Source organism: Diachasma alloeum, unplaced genomic scaffold (assembly GCF_001412515.2).
Source record: "Diachasma alloeum isolate Michigan unplaced genomic scaffold, Dall2.0 Dall_scaffold_00288, whole genome shotgun sequence".
NCBI classification, from domain to species: Eukaryota; Metazoa; Arthropoda; class Insecta; order Hymenoptera; family Braconidae; genus Diachasma; species Diachasma alloeum.
In genome coordinates this window covers 331008-349555 of record NW_021680427.1, presented here as the reverse complement: position 1 = coordinate 349555, position 18548 = coordinate 331008, and the positions used below count along the sequence as shown (strand labels likewise).

The window sequence follows — 18548 nt, the reverse complement described above, 5'->3', positions numbered from 1 at the left end:
CCCCCCCCCCCCCCCATCGATCCTCCTCACTTCCTCCAGAGCCCCTTTCATCAAATAAAACCCGCGATTCAAACCAACTCATCCAAACCCCCTTCTTTCTAATTACAGAGAGCGAAAAAAGAAGGTAACAGGCTTTGCAACCCTTCGTAAAAAATTCATTCGCCGTCGTAGAACGTCGAAGGCCTGTGACCACGGTCGTGTCATAAGGGAACTAGTATCAACCTGGAGTCCACTCGAGGCAAGTGCACTTCTTGAGGAATACGAGGCCCTGGCGGCGCTCAAAGATCTCCACGTGCAGGCAGAGCTAGCAAGACCCCCAGCCACAACCTTCAAACAGGATTTATCAACTCTCTACGATTACAAGCACTGCACAGACGTTGATCTTGTGTACCGTGGTGCATGTTTTCCGGTGCACAGGGCCCTACTCTCATCGAGATGTCCATACTTCAGGGAATTACTGGCAGGCTGTCCTGGTTATGGTGCGAGAATATGTTTGGAACTGAGAACACCAAATCTCGAGGTGCACATGTTCTCAGCTCTACTCCGTTATCTTTACACTGGTGATATTTGTACACATGACACGTCCCTCGATGGCAATTTGTTGAGGCGTCTTGGTGAGGAGTTTGGCACTCCTAATCTGCTGGAGCACGATCTCAGATACTTACTTGATACTGGTGACTACGCCGATGCTGCTCTAGTTTTTACGTCCGATGGGGATTATCAGAGGCCCGACAGTGGCAGCTCGGAGTATGGATTCAGGCCGAAATTGGAGTTACCCTGTCACAAGGCAATTCTCTCAGCGAGATCGACATTCTTCAGGAATTTGATACAGAGGAGAACGAGATCGGGGGAGGATCACACGGAGAGGGCACTGCACATACCCACGAGAATTGTTCTGGATGAGTCGGTTATACCCAAGAGATATGCCAGGGTTTTGCTCCATGCTGTTTATCTCGATACCGTGGATCTATCGTTGATTCTCAGGGGGAGCGGCTGTGGGAGCTCGGCGGGGAGTCTCGGGGAAGTACAGGCACTTACGCATACCGGGAGGATGAGACCTAGTCCCCTTGAGGAGGCCATGGAACTGTATCAGATTGGACGGTTTCTCGAGCTGGATATTCTCTCCCAGGGATGCGAGGATCTCATTCTTGAGTGGCTGACGCATGAATCACTGCCGATTGTTCTGAGGTAATTGGTTGGGGTGAGAGAGGTGAATACACCTTTTCATTATGGAAATCTGGGGGAAGTATTTATTCGGTTTACATTTGAGATGATCTAGTAGCTCTCGGGATGAAAAGGTCTATAGTGACGTGATATCGTGGGGGAACCTGTTGTCGGATGGTAGCCAGATGTCGCATGGAGAAATAGCTGATCCGAAAATTGCGTTTTCTAGCCGCTCGGTAACTGCACTGAGAGATATAGCGAAGCTCTCCAGCAAGTCTTACTTGCGCCAAAAAAATCGGTTGTTAAAAATGGTCAAAGAAGGATTTTTTGTGCTAAACATGCGAAGCGTGCGGCGAGATCGAATATTTTTATTGCAAATATAGCTTTAGTCTTTTCAGCAAAATTTAGTCTGTGCAAGCAAGAAATGGAATTTCTAGCACTACTTCTTTGTTATTCGATGCTCCCATACGTATTTTGATCCCGGCAAATGCTCGTTTAATATGAAACGAGGGATAGTAGTTTGTCATTTCGGCTATTCAATAATCACAGGCAAAAAATGCATTCTTAAATGAAATAGTAATAATGATATGACAGCAATCGTATAACTTAGGGACCATATATTTCTTGATAAACTTCCTTCTATAATAGTATATTTCGTTACGAGTGCGGAATAGAGTTTTTTGGCTTGTGCGAGGTTAATAGCATGAGCCGAAGGCGAGTCAATCAAACGTGGCTATTTTTCTATTAATTTAATTCTACGCGACATTACGGATCTGAAATTCATTGTTAAGAGAAAAGGTTTTACATTGGAGACTATGGGTATTAATAATCGGCGCGAAAGAATGAAATTGACGAGTTCCGGTGATGGTTAAAGCATTTAAGAATCGACTTTTCAAAGCATCCTCTACTATTTTATGTTCCTCATTTGTACAAAAGATACTTTCGATGGACTCTATTGAGTTTTTTGTGAATTCATAAAAGTCTCGTGGAGTCTTAATTTGATTGTCATACGGTCGCTGTAAACTCGCTCGGGCTGCGGCACTCTTCACCGTTCCACCAATGCCATCACATTATCCAGAACCATTTAATTGTCAGTAAGTAATATAGAATCCAAAGTAACGGCTCTGTAATATCCAGAAGTCCATTGTGAATTGATGTTCGAAGAAAGTTACAGGCTGAGTCCCTAAAAAAACACTTTTCCCCCGAGTATCGAACTCGCTTCGCTCGGTTAGATCGCGGTTTTCGGGGCCAACGACATGAAATATCGTATGTCACACGGCGATAAAAGCATTATCTGGCGAATGTGATTTTAATCCTCACCTTCGGCTTGGATTTTAAACTCACATTCGCCAGATAATACTTTTATTGCCTTATGACATAAGATGCTATTTCATCATAATGTGTGGAACAGGGACGTTTTAGGCACGCGAAGTGTGCTTAAAAGTTACTTTTTCGCACAGCGTGATGGAAAGATATTTTTATCCTGAAAAGACCCCGTCTTATATGAATGATCCACCTCTTGAGGATTATGCAATTATTTCTTTGGTAATTTTCAACTAATGATTCTGTTGGCACAAACAAGACTTGTTTGAGAACTTGTTCGTTTCTCTGTCAGTGTAGGATCCTTGAGTAAGTCGTGAAAGGATAGGGCGTCCGGCAACGGTAAATGATGGTTTTGATAGATTATTATTATTTTTGGCGGATATCTTGAATGAATGGAGAAAGTAAGGCGATTTTCATGAGTACAATCGTCTTGCGTGGAATTTTCATAAAGCCTGCCTAACAAACAAAAGGGGATTGAATACCATTCAATGAAATATGAATAAGCGAATCATAATTGTCCAAATCAGAATAAGGGTCAAGAGGGTGAAAATAAGCGTCACGAAGATCAAAATAAGGGTCCAAACACGGGTTACAAGGGTTAGATTAAGGGTCATATGGGTCAGATTAAGGGTCTAAATAAGGGTCACAAGAATCAGATTATGGGGCACAAGGGTCCAAATAAGGGTGACGAGGGTTGTAATCAGTGTCAGATTAAGGATCCAAATAAGGGTCACAAGGGTCACAAACGTCAGATTAAGGGTCCAAATAAGGGTCATGGGGGTCAGAAACTAAGGGCTCTATATATCTCACTGTTATAAAAATCTAAATCGACTTCTCATGATGAAAATTTGGTATATGAAATTAACACGCTAAAATTATGAGTTAGAAATGAAGAATCACGAGGGTCAGATTAAGGGTCACAAGGGTCAGAACAAGGATCATGGGGGTTGTATGGGAGTCGGCTAGCGGTGGGAGCAGGGGGCTTAGCCCCCTGCAATAGCTGCGGAATACTAAAAACATTATCCATGAAAAACATGGTCTTTTATAACAGCATGAAACTTTACAAGTTTGTACAACACGAAAAACATGGGGACAACAGTAAAAAAAGCCTGTTTTCTGGGGATATACCTTAATGTTTCCTTTCTGTTATTCCAGATGGGGAAGTCAACCGCACGGTTCAGCCTGGGTTCACAGACAAGCCCTCCACTTTCTCAGAGAGGAGTTTCAAACGATAGCTTCCACCTCAGTCCTCTATCAGCTAGATCACACTCATCTCGTCCACGCACTCCAGAGTCACTTTCTCCAGGCTAGTGAATTAGAAGTACTCCAAGCTGTTCTAAAATGGGGTGAACACGAGTTGGTGCGAAGGATGGAGGATCGTGAGCCAAATTTGCTCAGTCACACCGTTCACTCGGTGGCACGAAAGGGGGTGAAAAAACGAGATCTCAGTGATATAGAACTGCGAGAAATTCTCAGTGAACTTTTGCCACTTGTTAGGATGGATCATGTCTTACCACCCAACAGTGAAATTCTATTACAGGTAATTTACTTCATTGGTATTTGTTGAAGTAGTTGATTCAATGCCTGGGAGTCATTGGAGAGGCTTGAACTCATTTGTATAATTCAATGCTGCAGGCAATACGTCGAGGTCTTGTTTCAACGCCCCCCAGCCACATGATCGGCGATGAGAGGGAAAATATGAGGATCAATGCGTGGATACGAGGGGGAAAGCGGAATGGCCTATTTGTACGGCCTCGTTTATTTATGCCCTATTACGAGGAAATTAAGGTAAAAATAGATTTTACTCATAAAACCATTGATTGAAATGTTTTCAATTGAAGGAGTTGGAAATTGTTGTTGAATTATTTTAAGATCCGGATCACGGATGGAATAATTTAAGAAAAAAAAGTAGCAAATTCGCTAGACAATACTACTGGATTTCTATTGAATTTTCTATTAGTTTTTGGCCGATTCTATTGAGATATTTTCTATAGAATTATCTCGGCATCAATTTTCAAATTTACAAAGTTTTTTTGTTTGATTTTCTTGATGAAAATAAAAAAATGGAACGAAAAAAAACTTGGAAAATTTTAGCCACGGAGATTCTCTGGAAAATATCTCAATAGAATAATTTGTATAGAAAAATCCAATTCTATTGACTTTCCTGTAAAACATTTTCTATTGAATATATCAATAGAATCGACCAAAAACTAATAGAAATCCAATAGAATTGTCTACCGAATTCGCAAGGAATATCTTTGAAACGTTATCTCGATTGTTTTTCCATTTTCATAATCTAAAACATATCACAAGTTCCATTGGATTTTATATCACGCAGGAGTCCCTAAAAATTGTGATTGTACAATAAAAAAAAATAGAAAGAAACTGAACATTTTAAAATAGCGTTTTCAGTAAAGATTAGGAAATAAGTCCGATAGAGAGGAAATTGTTCCATAGAGAGGAAATTGAGTAAATGGATAATTCATCATGGCAATTGATGACCTGACAGCCATTGGCTTCTGCGACAAATGACCACCTAACAGCCATCAGAGACAGTAAATTAGTAATTGGCGATTTCCGCCCGATTGGGTTTATTTCCCAATATTATTTAGAAACGCTCTTTGAAAATGTTCAATTTCTTTCAACGTCTTTGCTTCCGAATGGAAGTTTTATAATCGCTCAAATTTAAGTTTCCAATTTTTTCTGTTAGGGTAACTAGATGTGGTCTAGATAATCCGAATATGCAATTTTAGATGGTGTCTGTATATATGTACGTGGTCTTTTATTCTTCATTTTTTTCGAAATTTTCTTAGAAGGGATCAATTGAATTTCCTGAATATAGATTTTATTCAGCTCTATTCATTGACACCAATTAAAATTCAATTTTTCATACAGATTCGAAAAAATCGATATTTTTCCACAAATCCATTTTTCAATGATCACTCAAAAAATTGTCATCGAAATGGAATTAGTCATGGCTCAAAAGATTGATAACAATATTTTCTTCATTATATCAGAATATGGTGGAGGTAGATTCACAATTCGTTGTTGAGTTACAGCGCATTGGGCATGCGATTTGAAAGAGAAAATCGTCTTTTCATGATTAGTAAAAAAATCATCAATAGTAGTAATTAAATCAAGGCTTGAAAAGTATATTTCAAGAAAAATAATCATCATCGACAAGAAATGTTCCCTGTTCTTGACACTCGAATTTGCTTCCAATATAAGAAGGGAAAATATGAAAACCAGAAATAATCTTGAAATAACGTTCTTCAAATTTTTAGAGTCTAGTCGAAGAGCAAATGATTCAAGAAGCGGAACTAGTAAGACTGCGAAGAGCCCGATACATTCCTGACATACCAGATACACTTTACATGGTCGATGAGAAACCAAGGTCTATGGGTGCAGTTGGCGTAGATGTACTCGCTGCAGCACTTCCTGGTACTGTTCCACATTTTAATTGTTTTATTCACCTTAATGTCTATCTACAAAATATTTGTAACAATTCTTACGAATTAAAAAACAATTTTCATGTTTCCATGCGATTCAATCTAGCAATAGACTGTTGAAACCGAACATTTGGGTTTTACTTGAAGATCTTTTTCTGATATATATGTGTGAATCTGAGTCCCCAAAAATTCAAATAATTTATGAACAATTCATCTTTTCACGTGATGAATTATTTTTTGGAATAGTTACGTAACAATTTTTTAAAAATGTCTTCATGCAAATTTCATAACAAAACAATTTAATTTTGTTTGAAATTTTTTTTAATGTGTCCAAGTCAAGAAACCTTTTAAAAAACAGAAAAGTCTCGAAAAAACTCGAAAAGTCTGTTTTTGGCGTAAAATTGATAAAATAATTCAAAAATTGCTCCTATCAAAGATACTGGCCTTCTTAAAAAAATTATAAATAATCTATTTCCACCCAGAGAAATATTTTTTTACCAAACATAACAAATTTGTTAAAACTCATAATTTTTTTAGGAATCGAATTCATGGAAATGTTAAAACGAAGCAATTTGATTCAACTTGAAAGTATTTTTAGACAAATATATCTGAATCTAAAGATGTTTTCAAAATTCCCATGACCAATGTTTTTTAAATCTCATTTCGCTTTACGAAGATCGTTCGTCTTTGACAGGACATATGTTACAAAAACTCATCCTCGAGAAATTAATTCTTTCTGTTCTGTTTCTCCTCCACTGAATTTCTACAGAATAAAACAAAACTATTTAATCTAGTTCCAGACGCAATGACAATGTCTGCGATGCTGAAACGCGAACAAAAACTCAGACAGTCGCCGAGTTGTCAACGGGCTGTGAGTTTACCCCTATCGTGTCGTCACGAGATAAACAGACAAGTGAGATTACGTGTTGTGCGTGAGTTTAATCTACCGGACGCTGTTGCTGATCTCCTTGAGGTAAATACAATGCATCTTAATCATCAATGCGATATAAAACAAAGCATAGGAGTGAGCATTATAAAAAGGACACTTTTGAAATTTTTTCTAATATCAACTCTTTGAGTCATTCATGGCCTGAAATCTTTTCCCATAAAACGTGAACATCCCCTTTACAATTCGCTATGACTTCACGTTATTAACCCTCAACGGATACACTGGGGTTATTCATCACCCCGGCCCAATTTATCTTGATTGTCATTTTGTATATAAATGTATCCCACGACATTTATCTACTACAGTCATTTTCTTCAGAGAATTTTGAGTACTATTGGCTCAACAGAATCCTCAGTTTGCGTTTGATATCTGTCCATCTTTATTTATTAGACTCAGGTATAAAACCCATTAGAGCCTGTTTAATCACCAACATACAACACTTTTACAGTGCTCATAACTGTACAAAAGTTAAACAGAGACAAAAAAGTCGAATATAAGAATCATATCAACAGAAAGAAAAAAGTCTATATCAATTGATACAGGAGAAGCTGAGGCAAAATGGACATTTTTTACTTTTTTCTAACGTTCACTCGGCAATAAATTTATCAACTGAGCTCAATTAGACTCATTACAAAGGGGGAGAATTTTACTTTCCATGGCAAAATAAATAAATAATCTCATATCACATGAATTTGAAAAAAAAAGTAGCAAAAATGTGAACTTTGCCTCAATCGCCCCTAGATCTGGGCAAGGATTGTGTCTTTGTACTCGCGTTATTTCATTCTATTGAAGAATTAACATCGTTCGTTCTTCAATCTCAGATATACAATCTCCATGTGAAAATACCGTTCAATTTTTTTTTCAATAAGTCGAACGGAAAAGAACACCAAAATTACCATCTCATGTTGCATTTCATTCATGGTTACCAAGGCTTTATTAACTATGAAAAACTACTAGAGTTGAAAATGAAACCTGACCAAATGAATCTTTCTCAGTACTTAACAAATGATTTAGTAAGCCCCGGATGGATTATCTTTCGGGCATTATTTTGATTATTTTTTCATCTTCATAATCTAAAATATATCACAATTTCCATTGGATTTTACGTCACGAAGTAGCCCCTAAAAATTATGATTGTAAAACCAAAAAAAGTAAAACAACCTAAACATTGACAATGAACGTTTTTAATAAAGATTACGAAATGATTCCGATGGAAAGAAAATTATAAATGCATAATTTATCATAGCAACCAACGACCTGATAGCTATTGGCTATTACGACAAATGACGACGTAACAACCATTAGATACTGTAAATTATTAATTTGCATTTTTCTACCTATCCGGTTTGTTTTCCAATACTATCTAAAAACACTGTTTGAAAATATTCCATTTTTTCAGCGTTTCTTTTAATTATAAAATCCTAATTTTTGGAAAGTCCAGGGCAATGTGAAACTAAATAGCAATTGGAGAACATTTCAGATTATCAAAATAACAAGGAAACAACCACATTTGAAAGATAATACACGTCGGCTTTAACAGAAAAAGTCGCGACAAATACCCCACCTCGTTGGAGAACATGTTTTTTCTCTCCACGCAGTGTACCCATAGAAGGAGTGCCCACAACATGTATCCGCAGAGGGTCAATAACTCTTCGATCTGTCGACAAAATGTGTTTATTATCTTCCCACAAAACGAGAACTTCCCCTTCTTCATAATTGGCCATTATTTCACCTCATTAATTTCTCAATTCCCAAATCTCTGAGTTGTCGATCTTTTCGGAAAACCCAAATGTCACTTCTCCTCCCCTACCCTCGAATGCCAACAAGAATCTATCGAACAATTACATTCTTATCTACGTCGTGAGAAGCCATCCGCGTTTCTTAAAAATGTGCAACACTTGCAGCAATTTATTCCGATAAGCCTCCCCACCCCCGATTTGCAAGAAATTCTCCTTATTCTCGATGTTCTCCATCTTCGGTGCTGATCCAGGAACCGACTTAATGACCTGCGTCATCGCCAGACACTGCGCTAGTTTCAACGGTCCACACATATCAAGCAGCCTCAATAACTTCTCCCTCGTAAACCTCGTCGCATCCACATTAAATCTCCTCAGAGACTCCACGAACGAGTCGTAATACAGCCTCACCATGTCGTCAAAGATCCCCTCCGTCAATTCGATCCTCGGGCTTGAGATCAAGAAGAAAATGAGGTCCTTGACCCCGTAATCATAATTACCCAGTTGAAAATCAACGATCTTTATGTCGATGATCTCGTCCGAGTTCTCCTTGAACTTGTACATCATGTTGTTGCCCCAGAAATCACTGTGGACGAATGTAAACCAGTTTTCGTCCTTCTCCATGGCTTTCTCCAGCTCCGTCATGCTCTCAATGGTCTTGTGAACGTCATCCATATCCTCCTTTGCCTCCGGGATATTTCCCAGATCAGTGACTGCTTTTCTTATCATGTCCATCACACATGAGATAGCCTCGTCGTTCGCAGAATTCTCAAGCGCTGGCATTACCACATTTTCGAACACTTTTGGCTTCTGAATTCTTGTCGCAATTGTGATTGCGTGGAGCTTGGCGAGCTGCTTAACTGCGTATTCGGTCTGATCTCTGGTTAGGCCGTCGAGACGATCGATCATTCTGTAGCCAGAGTAGTTCAAATTCTCCAGGACTATGCAAGCTTGATCATCGAATTTGTTAGGCATCAGTCCGAGGCGTCCGCCGTAGTAGTGTGGCCCTAGCCAGGATGATTCGGCGTCTGTGATCCCATTGTCCTTTTGGAGTTGCAGAAATGCTGGCGTTACGTCTCGGTAGAAGACGAGTTCTTTGTTGAAGGTCGCGGGAGAGTTGAAGAGCTGGAGGAGGTAGGCTGAGGGTGGCGGGAGCTTTACGACAGTGTGTAAGATCTTTTTGGAGGAACTCTTGGTGAAGACTACGTTCACTGCGAGGATTAAACTACCGAAATTCTCACCGGGGTCCGTCAGGTTCTTCCAGCTTGTTTCGATTATCTCGATGTCGTTTCCTAGGGTTTGGGAGAGGAGGCCTTTGAGGTCCTCCACTGGGAACTTGTCCTCGCTGGTCGGCATCCCTGGAATCAGAGTGGGTTGGTGGTTATGTGGGTTTTGGAGGTGTCATTGAATGAAGAATATCAAGAAGAAGCTGGCTACACAATCCGTCTCATATGAGGAACAAATATGGACCTCTGTCTGGGACCGATCGCATAAAACAAACATTTGAAATCCGTTCGAGCCAGGGTTTCGTAACTTTTCGTCCGCGGACAAAATTTACAAAAAATTTCTGTGACAAAATAACCGACGACAATTTACCCGTTGACAATTTTCTCGCCGACATTTCCTCCCACATCCATTATTCCCGAGGTACAAAATATCCGCCGTTAAATTATCCTGTTATTTCAATTGAAATTTATCCCCTTCTGAAGCAATATTAAGTAAAAGCAGGGGTTTGAGCCTATCCGATCGGGCTGAAACAGGGCGCCGAAGTTGAGCTCAATAATAGCTACATGAGCCAAAATTTCAGATTTTTATCTACAAATTTCACCGTATTTATATTGAATCTCTCTATATTATAGGAATCGAAATGGACTTCTGGCAATGAAATTTGGTATTCGAAATTAAGACTCAAAAATTAACAAGGGCAACAAGGGGACAAGGATCAAACTAAAGATCATGAGAGTCAAAATAAGGGTCATGAAGGTTTGAATAAGGGCCATGAGGGTGAGAATAAGGGTCACGAGGGTCAGTCTAAAAGTCACGAGGATTAGAGTAAGAGACACGAGGGCCAGATTAAGGGTCAAAAAGGTCAGAATAAGGGTGACGAGAATCAAATTAAGAATCACAAGAGTAGAATAGAAGCACAAATAGTGGTGAAATTAAGGTTCACAAGGGTCACAAGATTAAAGGTTAAAAGGGTCATATTAAGGGCGTAAATAATGGTAACAAGGGTTAGAGTAAGGATTCAAAGATGAATCACAAGGATAAGATTAAGGGTCGCACGGCGACGGTGGCCGAAGCGGTTAAATCGCTCGCCCGGACGACGGGACCCATGAGGCGCGGGTTCGAGTCCAGCTTGGGGTAATTGCGATTTTTAATCTTTCGGAAACCGTCGAATGGGAGTCTAGACACCGAGAATCATCGTAGAAGTGTTAGGAAAACATTCTCCGATGAAGCTCGGTTGATGGACGCCCGTGTCGACCAAGGTTTTCCATGGTTTCCCTTGGTCACCAGGAGAGTACAGCTCCTCGGGTACAATCTGACACGGTTGGAGAGGAAGTCGGCCCATGAAACCGCAAAAAACATGTAAAAACCCGAATGGGGTATATATGGCAATAAATAAAATAAAAAAAGATTAAGGGTCGCAAGGGTTCAAATAAGAGTCATGGGGGTCAAAAACCAAGGGTCAGAAACTAAAAGTCACCAGGGTCAACTAATAGTCAAGGGTAAAACTCAGATCAAAAATCAAAATATAAGTCACAAGGGTCAGATTAACGATTAAAAAGGTCAGATTCAGGGTCCAAATAAGGGTCGTTGCAGTCAGAAACCAAGGGTCACAAAGGTCAAAATTAAACTCTCTGTACCTCTCTGTATTATAAAAATCCAAATCGACTTCTGGCGATGAGAATCCGGTACTCGAAATTAAGATTCCAAAATTAAGGGTCAAAATAAACATCACGAGGAGTATAATGAGGATCAAATTAAGGGTCACAAGGGTCAGAATAAATATCATGGAGGTCATATGGGGATCATATGGGTACCATATGTGGGTCATACGGGAGATGGCGAGCGGAGCATGTAGGGGGCGTCAGCCTCCTAATTTTCTAAAAATTAATCACCAAAAACCCAAGTTGTCGGATACATACATACAGACATGACCCTAAAAACATAACTTCTTCAAGTTTCAAAATGCTCTAGACCATTTGCAATCAAAATTACAAAATTGAAAAATCGCGCAAAAACAAGGCGTAACTCAGAATTGATGGACAACATTTAATTCGCACTTTTCAATTCGATAACTCACATTTTATAATTACAATGCTTCCGCCTCGTCTGCAACAATTCCCCTTGATTCATAGAAGCACACCATTTGCACCAATTAATAAATGTACATTAAAACCATTCACTGACATTCAAATTAACACATAATTACAAATAATCCTGATTTAAAATTCCAAGCGTTCAAGCATTCACATTTGGAGATGATGAGCCACATACACTGGCAGTGAGTGTATAAATCACAGGGCTTAATACTGAGAAAAGCAAATGTCGTGTGAGGTGTACACTGTTACAAAAAAAAAATGAAATTTCATGGACAGTTCCCTGGTAAAACAGTCCAATTATTTCCGACTGGGTGATAAAAAATGAATCGGCGTTAATGATTTTTCTGTCTTTGCCAGTTAAATTCCGATTGGCTGGTAGAGTTTGAAGTTTGAGAAAATTATGAGAATTAATAGGATCAAGGGTATGTGGCTGTTATCGTCCGATTACTTTCCAAAAAAGTGGTTGATAAATCGCATTTTGCTCATATAAATCTTTAATATTTATTGCTCATTTAAATATTTATATGCGTAATATGAGATCTATCAACCACTTTTTTGAAAAGTAATCGGACGATTACGGCCACATACCCTTGTTCCCATTAATTCTCATAATTTTCTCAAACTCCAAACTCTACCTACCAGCCAATCGGAATTTAACGGGCAAAGACAGAAACATCATTAACGCCGATTCATTTTTTATCACCCAGTCGGAAATAATCGGACTGTTTTATCAGGGATGACTACTAATTTGCAGGACAATGACACTGAATACGATTTAGGGGAAAAAATCATGAAATTTCATTGAAAATTCAGTAGAATTCCAGAATTTTAGGCAGCATTAAAACGAGAATTCCTTAATTTATTTGAATTTCCATTTTAATATAAATATTCAGTGCCAAATGACATTGAATTTTCAGTGAAATCTGACATTTCATGATTTTTTTCCCCCTAAATCGCATTCTGTGTCACTATTCTAATCAAGAATATATATACCAGAATTTTCAGAATATATTTCCCAGAAATTCTGAATTTTCAATGACGAAATCTCTTGAAATTTCAATGGTAATTAAATTTGATAAAAATTTTCGAAACGTGTACTGGAAATTTCAAACAAAAATGTTTAACAGTGTAATGCGGCTGCCGGTGATAATACAAAAAGGGGAAACATTATCGAATAGTCAGTCTGTATCTTCTATGAGAATACTACTTCCTGATATTCTTTTTGCAATCAGGGATCATTTACAGTTGAGAGATTGATCTTGATGAAATTATGATGGTTGGGATGGGGGATATTATTCAGGAGTGAAGTGACAAGACATTACAGAAACTAACGAGCCTATTTTGACATCTCATTGAATATTCAATTATCTTGATGATGAGTCGCTCTAGAAGGCGAGGGGGGTGTCATGTTTCAATCAATCATATTTTTGAAAATAATACTCAAGGAAGATCCAGTCGAAGGCAATAATCGAAGGATAATCCATTAGTCGATCAAATAGTAACTTGTCAAGTTAATCCTCCGCATCTAGTTGGGGAAAAACTTCCGTCAAAACACCACGTGCCATTTTTTGACTTTTTTTTTGACGGAGTTGCTCTTGAACGGAGTCGTTTAGCCATGAACTCATCTAGTTGAATATTCATTGATGTTCATACTAAGTGATTGATTTATAAGACAAAGTTACGAGACATTTTTTGTTTAAATTCATCCACCTACGGTTAATGTCTCAAAAATTTTCTGGTGAATCACTCAATCAAAAAATAATCAGATATTTGCGTAGTCAATCCCCAACATCTTGTTGAATGCTACATCTTCGTGAGAATGAGTGATTTTTGCGAAACAGTTCTAGACATTTTTAGTCTGCAATTTACACGGAAAAAAATTCTCTAAAAACAATCCTAATCGGCTGTATCCTTGATGCAGTCGTCAGATTTAACGCCGATACGTCTGTGGACCGAAATCCTCATTGGCTGTATCCTTTTTAACGTAATTCGTCATAAGAATTCAATGTTATATTCAATTCTATACGTCTCTATAATTTCATAGAGATTTTCAAAATTGAAAAATTTGTGATTCGGGAGGAAAAAGGAGGAACGGAGCACTCTACGAGAGGAATCTTTAGCTTTAAACTATCAATAGTCGTTTATTGGAAAACTCAATTTTGCCGTGGAGATTTAACTCTCGTCTTCCGGAAAATCTCAGTTCTCACTGTAACCAAGAAACTCAATTCCGCTGACTAATAAGGAAAACTCAATTTACGCTTTTAAGCATCGCCGATAGATGGCGCGGCTGCATAAGTATTTTCATCACGTTGTGACGAAAAGTGAACTTTTCGGCACGCTCCGCGTGCCTAAAAGTCCAATTTCCGCCACATTGTGATGAAAAATATTGTTCGTAACTCGTGAAAAAATGTTTTTTAGCTCATGGGATTATATCACTCGCCTTCAGCTCGTGATATAAACCTCCCACTCGCCAAAAAATACTTTTTTGCACTCGTTACGAAATATACTATTTTTCGCCGAGTGACCCCCCAAAATGAAACCATAGACGTATCCACGTCAAAATCTAGTGTTAGCAGGGGTGAAAGGGCGCAAAGCGACGGTCAGAGCGAGATTCCAGTGCCGGCACTGGAAATTTTATTGAGTAGAGCGTTGAGACAGGACTTTTGATTTTAAATAAATAATTCGAATAAATTGATAAATTTGAATGCAAAATATAAATTGGCTGAAGCCCACACCTGGCGCGGCCTGGGTTAAGGGCTGCCAGGGCTCAAGAAAATCCCTTAGTTCGCAGTTTTATTCGACAATATTGATAATTGATTGGGCGCCAGTTAATTTATCGTTAACTAACAACGTTTTGCCGACTTATCTCAGGGAGTGGAACGTTGGAAGACCCAAGACTAGAGAAATTCGGCAGAGCGAAAGAAGGAAATTCGGCAACACTATTAATAATTAATCACTCACTGTTTTATGTCGACAATTCACTTGGTTTATTCAACAGGAACCTCTAAATATTCTCGGGAATCGACTCTTTTCCACACAATATAAAATAAATAGAAAAACAATACAAAATATAAATTACAATACAAAGTATAACCACACGATATAAGAGTGTCACGTTGGCGACTTGTTGCCTATTCCCAGGCACAAACATTAGCAAAAATCGATTCTTTAGGGCATGAACCCACAGTGACGACCTAATTACGTTGGACCGCCGTCTCAGGTGTCGGCGAAATTCAGATTAGAGTGCGTGAATGATAAATTAAACAAATCCAAATTCCATATATAACAAATAAATTAATGTTCGACGAATAAATGCAAATAATTCCCTAGAGCAACTCGCGAGATCACCGAGAACACGGGAAATTATGTCGACGCGTAGGGAAAAACAATATTTCCTGTCAGAGCGTAAAGTTTTTCTGTTCTTATAAGAAATTTTTGCAGGAATCCCTGGAAATTTTATCATTTTTCGTATATATATCAACATGAAAAATTACCACTGAAATTATCAAAAATTACAGGTTGAATACCGTGTTGGCTATATAAAATAGCAGTCGAAAAGTGCAATTTTATTGGTTCAAATTTTTAGGAGAAAAATTCTCGTATGTAATACCACAAAAGCTTCAAAATTCTCAGGTATTTCCCAATAGGTTCATTTGTATGCAGGGAACCTTGAGGGAAATACCTGATTAATTTTAAAGCTCGAGTGGTATTCCAAAGAGAATTTTTTCATCCAAATTTCGGCCAAGAGAATGCACTATGAGACAAAATCCATCTGTCAGTTCCAACGAGAGGCTCACTCGACCAAGAAATCTTTTATTTTTCATATAGGGGAGGTTGGGGTAAAACGGACACTTTTGACTTTTTTTAAAATGTTAATAAGGGGTTGAAATGTTGATAAAATTTAATAAATTTTTTTTTCAATACAAAGAACAATTCTTTCCTTTTGTGACGAGCCTAAGCTGAGCTCAATTGATAATTTTGTTTCTGAGTTATGAATAATCAAAAAACAGTCAAAAAAGTGTCCATTTCCCCCCACCCTCCCCTATATATCAACATGAAAAATTACCAGTATAATTATCACAAATTATCAGTTGAATACCGTGTGGACCATATAAAATGACAGTTGAATGTGCAATTCTATTGGCTGAAATTTGGATAGCAAAAATTCTCAGTAAAATTTCATAATTTTTTCCCCTCTAAATTGAATTCAATGTCACAACAGAAATTCAACACAATGAGGTCTAATAGTCTGCCTCATACTGCCGTCTGACTTGCATTCACGTGCAGCAATGGGGCGTTCATCATCTAGGTTTCTTGTTTCTTCTTCACTTCCGTGTTATTTTTTCATATTCTCCGGAATAACTGGTTTATATGGTTTCAATTGCGACTTCGGTAACATACGGGTATGTCAAACGATATTTGATGAATGTCCATTACTTTTTGTCGTCCTTGAGTGACACAGTAATAATATTTATCAGTTCGAGTGCATTGTTATCAACAAGGCATTTTTAGCGCCTTCTTTACGCATTTTTGTAACTATTTTTTGCTACTACGTTTCGTTTTTTTTTCTAAGTGAGGAATATCTGGTTCGGATTATTGTAATGAGCGAGACAATGAAGGAATTGCAAACAATGAATCGTTGCGCTCGCGATGTGCATAACAATTAGTCAATGACAGATATTCTAATGGATAATTGTACTGATTAATAGGACTGGACACGGAACAACATTTGCGTTATATAATCGTGTCAGCAATTTATGTTTTCGGTTATTTCGTTTACTTCTTTGGTTTGCAAAGGATATTATTGTTTAGTGCATGATATGTCGCTGAAATTTATGCGATTCATGTTAATTCTTTTCCAATATTATCTATTTATTGATTCATCTATTCATTCACTTATTTCGTTGCATTCGACAAACAACAACAAAACGGCGGAACTTATCTAAAGTGCGTAAAATGATAAGGGACAGTCAGACATGCAATTTTTTTTTCTCCATTTGCGATAGGGAAAAGCCGGCAGCCTTCAATACTCGACGCTTTCATTTACACCCCATTTGACTCTCGATTACCGATTATTTGGAAAAGTTTTATCAATGTAACTTTGAAGATTGCAAGTTCATTCCCCATTTATTAAAATTAGGAAACGTTACGAAAATCTTGAACAAAAGTATTGAATCTAGTTTTTTAGAGAGATTCATAAAATAATGGAGACGTTGCAATTTTTTAAAATAAAGAGCCTTGTTCGTGCAGAAACTACACGAAGAGAATATCTTCAGAAAAATGATGAGAACAATTTCTAGAGCTTTCTGGAAAAATTTCACACAAGCACGAGAAAAAAATGTATTATTATTTAGCGTACGATATTCGCTAAAATCCATGTGATTTATGTTAATTATTTTAATTGCGAGTATTATTCATTCATCTAATCATTCACTTATTGCGTTGCATTTAAAAACCAAAAAAATATTACACATTTTATCTGAATTGTGTTGACTGATAAGGGACAGTTAGACATGCAATTTTTTTTCTATTTACAACAGAAAAGCCGGCAGTCTTCAACTCAATAACTCAACATTTTTATTTACACCCCATTTGTTTCTAGATCACCAAACATTTTATAAAGTGTTATTATCTTAACCTTGAAGATTGAAACTTGCTTTTCGATTTGTAAAAATTCCAAAACATGAAAATTTTGAAAAAAAATATGAGAACAGTTTCTGGGGATTTCAGGAAAAATTTCACATAAACACGAAAAAAACTCATTATTATTTAGTGCATGATGCTCGCTAAAATCTATGTCATAAATGTTAATTATTTCACTTATCAATATTAACTTAACTTTTAACTTTTTAACGTTATTTATTCCAAGAAACATACATTCTTACAAGTGGCCATTGCCCGAGAGCCTTCAGCTTTTATCAAGATTATTTACTCATTCACCTAACGATTCACTAAAAATTATTACACATCACATCTAAATTCCTGCGATAGAGGAAGCCGTCACTCTTCGATGCTCAACAACTCGCCACTAGGCCAGTGAAATTCACTCAATTTCCGCAATAACAATTAACGCAATAAAATCAGTTCCATCCGAATTTTTCTTTCTGAAACTACTGCACTGAGAGAAAAATCTGAAGTTCGATTTACAATAAGAAAATAGTTGAGGCATTTTGGTGAACGATACGATTTTTTTTTGTATGTGGCACATAACATTATAGTAACTTCACAAGCGTAATTTTTGCAAATCAAAATGTAGTTAAACTGACCAAAGTTCAAAAGTAATCACGACAAATCTATCGTGAGGAGAACTATAAAATAGTTGCAATGACTACATTCCATCGTAGTAATTTTGACTATAATTCGATGGTGATGAAATATAGTCAGAAGAATTATATTTTTCTCTCAGTGTGACGCCGAAAAAGATGGATTTTACCCCCAATTACCAAGGAGCCAACAAAAGTGATAAGAATTAAGTGGAATAAAGGTCACGATCCTTACCGCAGCTGTCTCCAATTCGCGCAAGACCAAGCGTATTACCAGCGCTTGAAATAGATTGTGCTCACCCGCAACTAGCGGAACTCTTGAGTAGTCCACCAGGTCAGTT

At 37.8% G+C, this 18548-nt stretch overlaps 2 protein-coding genes across 2 annotated transcripts in view; one reads left to right on the top strand and one right to left on the bottom strand.

Moving 5' to 3' along the window:
- LOC107038718 (BTB/POZ domain-containing protein 7) overlaps nucleotides 1–18548 on the top strand; it is a gene marked incomplete at its 5' end in the record, with an annotated part of 40275 nt that overhangs the window by 5665 nt on the left and 16062 nt on the right. The window contains 5 exons of the mRNA XM_015257973.1: nucleotides 109–1188; nucleotides 3643–4027; nucleotides 4123–4275; nucleotides 5772–5928; nucleotides 6731–6909. Coding sequence (XP_015113459.1) covers nucleotides 109–1188; nucleotides 3643–4027; nucleotides 4123–4275; nucleotides 5772–5928; nucleotides 6731–6909 — 1954 coding nt within the window. The remainder of the gene's footprint in view (nucleotides 1–108; nucleotides 1189–3642; nucleotides 4028–4122; nucleotides 4276–5771; nucleotides 5929–6730; nucleotides 6910–18548) is intronic.
- LOC107038808 lies at nucleotides 5624–18546 on the bottom strand. The gene is made up of 2 exons (XM_015258094.1): nucleotides 18443–18546; nucleotides 5624–9979 (listed from the first exon to the last, which is right to left on the bottom strand). The coding sequence occupies exon 2, from the start codon at nucleotides 9975–9977 to the stop codon at nucleotides 8739–8741; it is 1239 nt and encodes a 412-aa protein (XP_015113580.1). The 5' UTR covers nucleotides 9978–9979; nucleotides 18443–18546; the 3' UTR covers nucleotides 5624–8738.

Bases quoted from the DNA above. Each gene is read 5' to 3' on its own strand.
- LOC107038808 (XM_015258094.1), bottom strand. From the start codon at position 9,977: ATGCCGACCAGCGAGGACAAGTTCCCAGTGGAGGACCTCAAAGGCCTC.